Here is a 12537-nt window from a genome sequence, read left to right on the forward strand (position 1 = left end):
AGTCCATGGCAACTTTGGAGCTGCAATTCTCCCCCTTTATTCCATCTGAAAGCCTAAGGCAGTTGTGGTGGGCCCTGCTCAGCTACCGCACTCAAGCTGGCCCCACAGAACCTGCCAACGTACTTCTAGCAAGGTGGTGAGACCTCTCTCTTCTCTATAGTGAGCACACTTAATCCCATGGATGCTTTATGTCATTATGTCTCTGGGTCTAATCAGCCAATTATCGGGATAATTAGTTTAAAAAGGATAGCTTGATTGGAACATGAGACAGTCACCACTATCAATATGATGAAATGAAGGGCTTTGATTTCAGAGTACAGGCAACTACTATGGATTTGGCTGAAGGCCTCTTGAAGGGAAGGCCGCAACACACTCAAAAACACCTCTCACACTTCAATTGGCAAATACAAGACAAGCTTAATAACTTCTCTTCTCCACTCTAGTACACTTCATCACATCCAAATTGCTTTTCTGTTTCACAACCACATCTTGTAATGGGCTGCGAGCCCCGGTAATTTTGTACATTTCCTCTCTGAATGAATGTCAGCGCCACTCGGTTTTCCTACCACCAGATGATCATCATTTGAATGGGATGCTGAGCAAGTCTGGTGATAAAGTAAAGGATTTTCATATGCTGAATGTAACTTTCCAATTAGGTCATGCCCCCTCTTTTGAAATATCAAGCATCTTCAACAGTATTTGCCCAGCTATGAAAACAAAGCCAGAGTTCAATAAGATTGCATCCCTGTACATCAGATACATTTTATTACAGTGTCTACTTTGTTTAATTTGATCAGAGCTGGTTAGTCTGTGTCTCCCCAGATGTTGCTGATCTAGGACTTCCATCAATCCCAGCATGGCCAACAGCCACGGTGGATTAAAGCTGTGGTTCAGATGTTAGCCAGCCCTGCTTAAAAGCAAGTGATGGATAATTACTAACGTGCACATTATTCCTTTAAAACATTTTACTCTGAGAGCTGCAAATTTCATAAAACAATTTCTCATGTCACAGCACATTTTTGTGGAACTTCTCTCCAGTTCAAGCTAGCCTTGGCATCCCTAGTCACTCACCTCAAAGCACCCTTAATGTAAATCCTAGTAACGACAGAAGTGCTGTCTACATATGCTTGAGGCATTGGCCCCAATCTGAAGTATTTTGTGCAGACAATAAATCTTCCCAAATCTCCACTGAACCACCCATCAGGGCAAGTTATTTCTGTGAATATTGTTCACCTTTTGGGTGGTTATAGGAGAAGATGGCTGGACTCTTCTTCTCCCCCACCAAACTGGTGATCAGTTCTGTCAGAAATGACAATGCTGATTACTGAGGGCCCTTCTTTTCCTTCTGAAATGCTGGCTTCTACACTCATGGGATCACTTTCAACTGATGTGACTTGTGACACAGGACCCACGTCCAAACCTAACTTGATGCCACTGGCTGTCTTCCTTATATATATTAATGTCTTCCTTGAATATATTAAGTACATTTGGAAAAACAGGGTAGTGAGCAAAGTCCTGTTAAAACTAGCCACCCAAAACTCTCTGCACATAGTGGGGTTTAAAAAACCCCAAAAACAATTCTGGTACTTTACAACTGGATAGTTCTTCCTCCCAGTTACAGGTTAAATACCACCCCTATCCATCACCACTATTAATTTTTTAAAAGTTATAAATCACTATTCTGTTCAAAGCAGACAAAATGAACAGAAACTTACAAGTTCTATTAACCAGCCCCATATATATTTAATAAGCTGTTCAGGGTAAGGTAATGGTTCAAGAGAATTGAGCTTCTGGCACAAAACTGAGCTTCTGGCACAAAAGTGATTACAGAGAGAAGCACTTCCAAGGTACAAGCAATCTCTGCTGGTGATTTGCTAACATTATCTTGGCTCTTCTTATCTCTAGGAACACAGGAAGTAACAGAAACAAAACCCAAGCCACACAACTTCTTAAGATACTGAATCTTTATGATGATACATTATGCCATTTACCACATTTCTCTCAGCGCTGCTGTTGTGGAAAAGCAAGTATTTTGCTTTAATATCCACCAGACATCAATTCTGAAGGTTGCGAAGTAAAACAAGGATTGCTGGAATTAAGTAGACCATAGTTTTGTTTTATGGGTGCCTGAAACTGGGGCTGGGGAGAGAGAGAGAAGAGGAGGAGAGCATGTTCTAAAAACTATTTTTGTCACTCTTTAAAGCTAGCAAGGCTCAGAACTTACATGTGCATAAGCTCAGTCAAGCGACAAATATGAAGCTAATGTAGTCCAAAGGTCAACTTTCACTTTATATATTAGATTATAGCAAGCCATGTTGTTGCCAGAGTGTTTAATCCTAAGTGTGGTGTACTGGATTTTACTTTTAAAGACACAGATACAGTGGTACCTCCGGTTGCGAACAGGATCCATTCCAGAAGTCCGGCCGCATCCCAAGGAATTCACAACCGGAGCACCGCTTCTGCACATGCACGCACGGTGAAACACGGAAAAATACTTCCGGGTTTGCCATGTTCGTATCCCGAAAGGTACGCAGCTAGAGGAGTGCGTATCTAGAGGTACCACTATATAGAGTTTCATGAATTTATATGCTGCTTTTCTACTTTCCCAGTTTTCAAAGTGACTCACAACATAAGATAGTAAAATGGAACAATAAAACGTTTATAAGAAGGTTGTAAAAATAATTTATTCCTGAAACAGAAAACTGAGGTAGATTAAAGCGTAAAGAGTAACAACCAGCATTGACACAATGAAATATCTGCTAAAAACTTGTTGAATAAATACATTTCAGCCTAGCACCTGAGACACCAGTGCTGGTGCCACCCTAACTTCTTGGGGAAGAAAGTTCCATAGATAATCACCATCTCTGAGAAGGCCCTCTTTGCCAGATGCCACCGTCCTTGTCCCTGAAGGTGAGGGCATTTGGGAAAAGTCTTCTCAGATCTGACAAACCCAGCCTCCACACATGCAACCTCCACATCAACACAAAGGGTATTTCTCTACTAGTATAATAGAATACCCAGTCATATGTGTAGAATGAAGATAAACACTGAAGATGGTAAGCACTTTGCATGCCCATGATCCACTGAAGTAAAAGAGGTTAATCATGGCAGAGCACACTGAGGATCACGACTTGCGATGTTTAACACCACATTGGAAGGAGACTGATCAAGAAAGGCAAACTGATGATGTTGGCTTATTATTACACTATTTTCATAATGAATGCATGGTTTTATTCTGTTTTATTTTAACATGCAATTTTAAGATGCATATGTGTTTTTAAAATCGCTGGCTGGTTTGTATTTTTATTTTGATACAATTTTGTGTTGACTTGCTTTTAATACTTTGATTTTATGAGAATTTTCAATGAGTATATTATATTGTTTGGTGTAAACTGTTTTGAGTTTTTTTTGTTGGTATAACAGTACATAAATCTTGTTAAATGAAATATTTTATATTTCTGTTTATATTATATGTTGTTTTGTAAGTCACCCTGTGCTCTTATCTGGAGGAAGGATGGAGCATAAAAACTTATCAATAAATACTCCACACTGAAGGTTAGAGATTATATAACCTAGGCTGTGTGTGTGTGTGTGTGTGTGTGTGTGTGGATCTTGGATTTCTTTCCTCATTAGAAATTTCTATGGTACTGAACCTGTGGTACTGAAGGCTCTGACATCAACTGGCTGAGCAGATTCGGTGGCACAGAATGTTTGTGAACATTCTAAGTACTCAGGAAACAAAAGCATCATAATATTTCTGCAGTCCTTTACTGTGCAAAAAGGCCAATTTGAGATTGCAATTTCCTTAGGGAAGCGAATGACTTTGAGGGGCAGGCTGAGAACTTGAAAAGCGACACTAAAGAGCACTGAGTCAAGAGATATGCTGAAGGAAAGATACAAAGTAAGTAGCATAGCAGGAATCAGGTCTGAAAACCAGGAACAATGGAAGGGGAAGGAAAAGTAAGCTTGAGGGGAAAAGGAAGCAAGGAGTAGACAAATGAAGGTGCTACTAAGTGAAGGGATGGTAGGGGCTGAATTGCAAATACAGTCGTACCTTGGTTTTCAAACAGCCTAGTTCTCGAACATTTTGGCTTTTGAACATCACAAACCCGGAAGTGACTGTTCCGGTTTTCAAACGTTCTTTTGGAAGCCGAACTTCCAACGGGGCTTCTGCAGCTTCTGATTGGCTGCAGGAGCATCTGTGATTTGGAAGTCAAATGCTTTGGAAGTCGAACGGACTTCCAGAATGGATTCCATTCGACTTCCAAGGTACAATTGTACTAGTTTGGACTTAATGTACAAGTTTATTCAGGAGACTGATTGCTTCCCTAGTATACATAGTGGTAGAGGTGGACAAAAAAATTGGCTTCCAGGTGGAAAAATCAAAATTGGAAACAGAACTGTTAGATCCCAAAACTAAGATACTTTCAAGAATGTATAACTTGCTGTTAAAATGGAATACGCAGGATGAAACGGTTAAATCTGCTATGATTAAATGGGCACAAGATATTGGTCATAACATTATGTTTGCTGACTGGGAACAGTTGTGGACCACCGGTATGAAATTTACGGCATGTAATGCCTTAAGAGAGAATATTATGAAAATGATATACAGGTGGTACATGACACCAGTCAAGCTTGCAAAAATATATCATTTGCCCGATAACAAATGTTGGAAATGTAAAGAAAATGAAGGTACATTCTTTCACCTTTGGTGGACGTGCCCAAAGATTAAGGCTTTCTGGGAGATGATCTATAATGAAATGAAAAAGGTATTTAAATATACCTTCCTGAAGAAACCAGAAGCCTTTCTCCTGGGCATAATTGGCCAATTGGTGCCAAAGAAGGATAGAACTTTCTTCATGTATGCAACAACAGCAGCAAGAATACTCATTGCAAAGTATTGGAAGACACAAAATTTACCCACCCTGGAAGAGTGGCAGATGAAGGTGATGGACTATATGGAATTAGCGGAAATGACTGGCAGAATCCGAGACCTGGGAGAAGAGTTGGTGGAAGAAGATTGGAAGAAATTTAAAGACTATTTGCAGAAACACTGTAAAATTAATGAATGTTAAAAATGATGTTGGATTGAAAATAAGTGGTATTAGCAACAAAGTTATTGAGAATATGTAAAAATGAATTGATAATGGATGAAGTTATAGAGTTATAATATGTTAAGATATAGAGTTAAGATAAACGAAAGAGGGTAAGGATTTGCTGATTTGATTATTTAAATGCGAATACAAAAATGGGAGGTGTGAGGAGGTCAAGGAAATAAGCTAATGAGTTTAAAGTTACAAAAAATGGATTTGTTTTTAACTCTTTTTTATCTATCCGTTTTTTGTATTTTTATTTTTTATGTATTTTTGTATGCTTTTTTATTTTCCTATGGTTTTTTTGTATTCTGTAAACCTATGTTTTTGTAAAATTTCAATAAATATTTTATAAAAAAATATATACATAGTGGTAGAGGGTGACTTGGAAATTTTTTTAAGAAAGAAAGAAAAGATCCAGCTGTTTTGCTGTTTTTGAAATTTAAGGATGCCTCAAAAAACAGCATGACCGGGGGGGGGTCTACTGTTTCAGGAATTAACTTTACAGAGGTTGCACCATTTGGATCCCAGCCACTTTCAACAGCATCACCAAAATATGGCAGCTCCCCCCCCACACACACACACAAAAAGCCCAGGGCTGTGAACAAAGTAAAAACAAGAAACTAGCTGAAGACTGCAGTTAAGGGCAAGGGCTACAAACTCAGCAGTAGAGCATCTGCTTTCCACATGTAAGAATCCAGGATCAATCCTTGGCATATCCAGGTAAGGGTGGAAATGTCCTCTCAGAACCCTGAGGAGCCATTGCTGGTCACTGTAAACAATTCTGGGATAAGGGGATCAATGGTCTGACTCATCATGATGCCGCTTTCTGTGCATTAACTGGAAACAAGCAATATAGCAGGAGATAGCAGCAGGGACATGGCTCACACTCAGTCACAGGAGAAAACACTATATCCAGATAAGGCCAGAAGAGGCCCCGTTTTGCAGACACATCCATATAGGCACCAAAACTGATTATAACCACATAGCTTCTTAATGCCCAATAGAATAGGGAGACGTTATCTATGCTTGGAACAGTAAACACATTCATCTCAAATCAGATAAATGACTCCATAAACTCACAATCAGTAAATGGATGTAGTTTTGGGTTTCTTTGTTTGTTTGTTTTTGCATAGATGCCCTTGTAACAAACCAGTTTTCTACTTCATCCATATAAGCAAAACTAGGGGTTGCACAAACCATAATTATTTAACAAACCAGATTACCAAACAAGGATCAAACTGTAGTTTGATATTCAGGTTTGTTAACCTATGGTTTTGGACAATGGTCTGGATTCTATACTCTTCTTAACGTTAGGTACATTATGGGATAGGCCATCATTTCTTTACCTGGAAAGAATTCATCCAGCGAAGGGAAGGTGGCAGCGAAGCATTACTCTGAGACAGTATCAGCAGCAATTCCAAGCAGGTTTTGGATGGAAATGTTAGAGAATGTACTCCCATATCACTTTCCCATGAATCAACTAAGCTGGAAAACAATCAGAAGTGTTGTTTAATTATTATGCTGGAAATTCAAAGTTCCAATAAATGGATACTGTACAATACCTTTTGCTTACAAACATGCAAATATCATATCTGAAGTTCCATCAACTTTCATATGGAGATTCTGTAGGGCAGAGCTTTCTAAACTTTTCATGTTGGTGACACACTTTTTAAACATACTGCGACACAGTAATTCAGTTTTACTAGCAGACCCAAGGTTAAACTAACCCCTTTCCAGACCCAGGAGGAGCTTGGGGAGCATTCACATGACAAACCTACACACTAACATTTTGTGACACACAGTTTGGAAAGTTCTGTTGTAGGGGATGGAAATGCAGAGGTGCAGTTTTTTTCTAAAGCATAAAGAGAAGTTGGTTGCAGTTGCTTATTAATACCAACTGAATGCAAAAAGTTACTTATTCAGGTCCAGAGCACAATGCAATCTACAACATTCTCAGCAGTGAGTCAGAGCGCGTCTCATTAAAAGGAGACCCAAATAGCTCTCAGGAAAAAAATGGCTTTGCAAGTACTTGAAGGGGGTTTTCTTTCATTTTTAATTGCTCCGTTCACTGAACAACGGCCAGTCTATCACACTTCAACCACAGCTTCATGAAATTCATATTCTAATGGACGACAGAAAGATGAGTAATAAACATAGATTACTCAGAATCACAGTCACTGCAAAGAGAAGCAAATGGAAAGCATTCGGATTACTTGGCTGAGATCTGAGCAACTGTGCAGTACCTAGAAGCAACACACAGTTTAACAATGCACCCCACGCTTAGGACTGCCATAGAGTTCGTGGCAGTTGTATGAAACACTTCTGACTTCAAAGCAGCATTTGCTTGCATTTCTGTGAGGTACTTCAATAACCATGGATGAAAACATGAACATAAAACATCAAACAGTTGGCACACTGATTGCTGACAAGAACATTAGCTATGAAAAAAACCATCCTTGGTTCAAATTTCCACTAAGCCACTGATTCTGTTAGTAGCCGTGAGCAAAATACTATTTCTCTATCTCAGACCCTGATCTGCAATGTGGACGTAAATATACTAGCATATCTTAAGGTAGGGTCACTAAAGAAATGTTATGTGACTGTGAAGTCCTTTTGAGAACATCTCAATATAAATAGCAGTATTTTATTCCTAGTATGCAAATAGCCTGATGCAAATACTTCAGGATTATTTGGAGGCAGAGGGCAACTGACCAACCCATTCTTCTCAAACCTTGCCCACAGCTTCTGCATGTGCAATAATCTCAAGCCACCAGACTGTCATAATGGCATGATCCTGGTGATAAATGTTAAAATAACAAGCAGCTGATGGACAGCCTACTGTCATGTGAAGGGTCTGCTATGTGCAGAAAAAGGCAATCATAACTTCCTGTAGCCATGAGACAACTCTACCCCTTATCTTCTGGGGCCACAGAGACTTACAGCAACAACTGCTACTGAAGCAACTTCATTCTTCTGCCAACTGGATTCTCTAGCAGATCCTTAAGTTCCATCTGCATTTGAATTATTTTATGGATGTGTCTTTTAGCACATTTTTCTGCTTCTGCTATTTTAATGCCAATGTTTGGAACTTTTTTCCATTTGCATTTTTATTGTATTTTGCTACTGCATAGGTAGCCTCCCTTGACAGGAAGGATATAAGTCTATAAAATAATAGCAATACTTCAAAGTGTGGCAGTTATATGAGTTTATATGTTGGGAGCATTTGACTGAAGTTTAGTCACTAACCCATGCCTGTTCTTTTGTGTTTCTTACAGTCTGGCAGCCTGCCCTAAATATACAATTCCCTACAGAGTGATATAGGATTTTTTAAAAAGTATCTTTCAATAGCAGCTCACTGCACTGCCTTTCAAAGGATGCAGTATGAAAACATTGATGAATAGGATCCCATTATAGGAGATGTGTTGTGGGTTTGTTTTTGGAGGGTGGGCTTAAGCACGACACAACAGCTATGGCTGAAAATAAGCGAGTACTGACTTTATAAAATTCACCTCTCCTGAAAAAGCTTGTAGCCTAAAGGGACTTCTAACAACTGTGCAGCATTATAGATCTTTTTCTTCTTTGCCTGCTACCTGAACCCTTCAACTTGAAGAATGATTTATTGTTGCATGGTCTTTCAGATGAAATCTGCCCAAGTTAGTAACCAAAAAGTTAAGGTAGCCATACTGGTTTATTAGAAGAAAACCCCAAGGAAACAACTCTCACAATATAGTAGCAGGTTTTAAGTTCACCAGAACTGTTTTTCTGGCTGGATGTTAAGCAAGCACACAAAACAAACCAACAAAAAGGTGGTCGGGTGTGTGTGTGTGTGTGTGCAGGATGAAAGTTTCACACAGTCTGCAGCAGGAGCTATGAAGACTTATCAAAGAAATCCTATACAAGTCTACTCAGAAGGAAGTCTGTTTGAGTTCAATAGAGCTTATTCCCAGGTGCTATACAGTGGCAGCTATAACAGGCTAGACTAGGGTCTCCCACCAAGGCCCCCTGCCTGCACCTCTTTTTAATTGAGGATTGTTGGTTTAGTAGGACAATGGGGGTTGCCTGGTTTTTATCTCTGTTATTACGGCAGGAGGTTTCATATGGTGTATTTCAGAGGTACATCTGAACATCACTAATTTTTATTTTTATTGAAATGGGCATTTTGTGGGGCCCACAACAGCTTTCATTTTCCAAATGTGCCTCCCTAAAATGGTTGGGGAATTCCTGGATTACATCTTGCCAAGTAAAAAATAATAATGCAAGTTTCATAATGAGTCACTGAGATAAAGGGTTTGCTCCCATCAGGAAGTACTTAGATACATTAACAAAGCTGGAGATTAATTTTAGTTACATAATATTAGTTTTTTCTTGCTATTTTTTTTAATAGATTGGTTCATATCCAGACTGAATAAGACTCTGGGGAACATGGGATCATGCTTGTGACATTTTTGTTTTCATTTGATTCCAAAATTTATAGGCCATCCTTCATCTGATTAGGGTCACATGTTGCTTCATAATACAGTGGTACCTCAGGTTACATACGCTTCTGGTTACAGACTCCGCTAACCCAGAAATAGTGCTTCAGGTTAAGAACATTGCTTCAGGATGAGAACAGAAATCGTGCTCCGGCGGCGCGGCAGCAGCAGAAGGCCCCATTAGCTAAAGTGGTGCTTCAGGTTAAGAACAGTTTCAGGTTAAGTACGGGCCTCCGGAACGAATTAAGTACTTAACCTGAGGTACCACTGTACAGTAATAAGAATACTATTCATGAAACATTAAATAGAACCAGGAGTTTACAGCTCTTTATATGCATTCAGCAGATACCTTTATTAGGACCAGCTAATGTTATTACCCAATTGTCACTTTTCTATGCTAATCAAGGCTGGTGTACTTATTTTCAATAAATTCCAGAATACATTCCTTGCTATTTCAGTAGCTTCTATATAGCATACAAAAAGTATAAGCAGTCTTACTCTACTGTGACTGCTAATACATCCCAATGAGGAATATCTTCATATTAGCTTGGAAACATTCTAAAGGGACATTATCTTCCACAGAAAGAGATGAGAACACAATGCAGTTTAAAACCACAGTGAACACTGTGATTGCTCAATACCAACACATCACCAGTAGAGTTTGATATTGATAAGAGAACCTAGAATCCAGCCAAAGAATATATATTCAACTAAACCATGTAGTCATCTAATAATATTCCCATTATAAACCTTAGCAGATTTTAATGAAGTAATGCTAGATACTTATATAGCTTTAAGATTTGGGTAGGTTAAATCTGTATAGTGAATACACAGTCTAGGGCAGTCTATTTGGATTTTATATAACTGTCATTTCTTTTAAATCATAGGAAACTGACCTATGCCAGATCCATCAACCCCAATATTGTCCTTTCTGATCAGGAACTGCTCTGCATAGTTTCTGGCAGAAATTGTTCTCTCCTGTTACTGGATCCTTTTTTAAAAACTGGAGGTGATGGGAACTGAACCCTTGCCTTATGTACACAAAGCATGTTGTCTGCCACTGAAATACAGCCCTTCCCCTTTTATTTAAATAATAAATGTTATTTAAAAACACTACTTTTGGGAGATACGCACCACGTTGTACTCAAAATTTGGGTATAAATAATAAACCTTTGGCAATGAATAGGCTACAAAGAAAATAGGAAAAGCCATAGAACAAGTGATTCAGTCTTCTGATCCCCACCTACCCAAGCTGCTTTCTCTTAAATGAAACTAACAAAAGTGAGATACATAAAGATGGTCTCTATTTTTTGTAATTCAGTTGCTGCCTCTTTTGAGCCATCTCGTTTCTAAAACAGATTCCTAATTCATTTAGGCTTTTCTTTGGTAAGATTATATATCTTCTGATAAAAACTCCATACCAGTTTCTGGTACCCATTGTTTAGAACTCATACAGTGGCCTGACGTTCCAAAAGTAAAGGCAAGTAATGGTTTAGCACTCCATGTCTTCTTTCACTGTCCATCTGTTCAAGACTTCTGTCGTTATGGTCCAGCTAGCTTCAGAGAGGCTATAACTAGGTCTCATCAATTAGCCCAAGTCATGGTTTACAAACCCACTTGCAAATCAGGGTTTGCTGGATGACCCAAAACCATGGTTTGCCAATTCAAACTCATGCCAAAAAATACTTAAGCTTCCTTAACCATGGTTTGGAACAATGTTAGAGCTGCACCATAGAATGACCAGGACTGGATAGAAACCCAAAAAGGTGTGGGTACACAGTCCTTTATACAGGGGCAGTAGGATAACAGATGTATTATTTTTAACCTTTCCTTAGAGAGAAAGAAAAATATATTCCTTTGTAGCTTTTCCGTTTTTTGGCAACTTCGTTAGATAGCCTTTTCAGAGCTTATCGTGATTCCAGCATTGCTTTCTTGAGTAGTAGTTGCTTGTTCAAATCCATTGTTGTATGCATGTAATGGGGACAATTTTTCCTCAATGCGCATCACTTTTCACTTATCAGAACTCACTATTTCCTGGCAGGGGGGGGGGGAAGCAGTTTTCTCTTCTACAAACCTTCTAATCTAGAGAAATAGCCTTAGAAACCTGGGATATGTTGTCACAGTTAACATTTATCTTGGCAAAATACATTTAGCACAGAAGAAAACCTCCTGTCCTTGATTCCCAATTCTCTCTGTCAAATCTTATTTATTCCTAAACAGTCTAGCCTCTGAAAAAGGAGCTTTACTCTACCTGGATAAACATAGTGAAGGAAACTTTTTTTGTCTTTAATAAGAACTTAAGACAAATAATCCCAAATCCCAAAGGGCCTTGTTAAAGTTGCCTCATAAAATTTTTACACTCACATATGAGTTTGGAGAGGAAAAAATGTCAACCTAGCAGTTTGAGCTCACGCTGACTAATGTAGCCTTAGGGAAAATTCATGTGCCTAGCTATTTCAAATGGATGTAAAGCAGCCAATTATGATAAATCATTGCAGGCTGTGGCTAATGACACATTATTTTCAGACATAATAATCTCATTTTTAAGTAAACAAAATTACAAAGGCAATGTCCGACTATCAGGGAGCTTAGCCGTTTCACTTATGTAAATCGCAATCACATTTCCCTCATCTCTGAGGCAAATAAAACCTCAACAGAGTTTTCTAATATCTCCCATCCTGCAACATTCAGCCCATTGCCCTTGGGTAACAAAATGCCAAAGGGCCAGTTTATATTTCAGTGGTTTAGCTTTTATGGACTGGAACTATAGTGGCACCTCGGGTTAAGTACTTAATTCGTTCCAGAGGTCTGTACTTAACCTGAAACTGTTCTTAACCTGAAGCACCACTTTAGCTAATGGGGCCTCCTGCTGCTGCTGTGCAGCCGGAGCACGATTTCTGTTCTTATCATGAAGCAAAGTTCTTAACCTGAAGCACTATTTCTGGGTTAGCGGAGTCTGGAACCTG

At 39.0% G+C, this 12537-nt stretch overlaps 1 protein-coding gene and 1 long non-coding RNA gene across 3 annotated transcripts in view; one reads left to right on the plus strand and one right to left on the minus strand.

The window, feature by feature from the left end:
* LOC128410295 (uncharacterized) overlaps window positions 1-2711 on the plus strand; it is a 42711-nt gene extending 40000 nt beyond the window's left edge. The window contains exon 3 of the long non-coding RNA XR_008329449.1: window positions 1906-2711. This is a non-coding gene — a long non-coding RNA (uncharacterized LOC128410295). The remainder of the gene's footprint in view (window positions 1-1905) is intronic.
* UBE3D (ubiquitin protein ligase E3D) overlaps window positions 1-12537 on the minus strand; it is a 50470-nt gene that overhangs the window by 14618 nt on the left and 23315 nt on the right. Inside the window, exon 9 of one of the 2 annotated variants that reach the window (XM_053381369.1) lies at window positions 6446-6584. The exons of the other annotated variant lie outside the window; for it this stretch is intronic. Within the exon in view, the coding sequence (XP_053237344.1) occupies window positions 6446-6584 (139 nt within the window). The remainder of the gene's footprint in view (window positions 1-6445; window positions 6585-12537) is intronic. 2 annotated transcript variants of the gene reach the window in all.

Source organism: Podarcis raffonei, chromosome 3 (assembly GCF_027172205.1).
Source record: "Podarcis raffonei isolate rPodRaf1 chromosome 3, rPodRaf1.pri, whole genome shotgun sequence".
Taxonomy (NCBI): domain Eukaryota; kingdom Metazoa; phylum Chordata; class Lepidosauria; order Squamata; family Lacertidae; genus Podarcis; species Podarcis raffonei.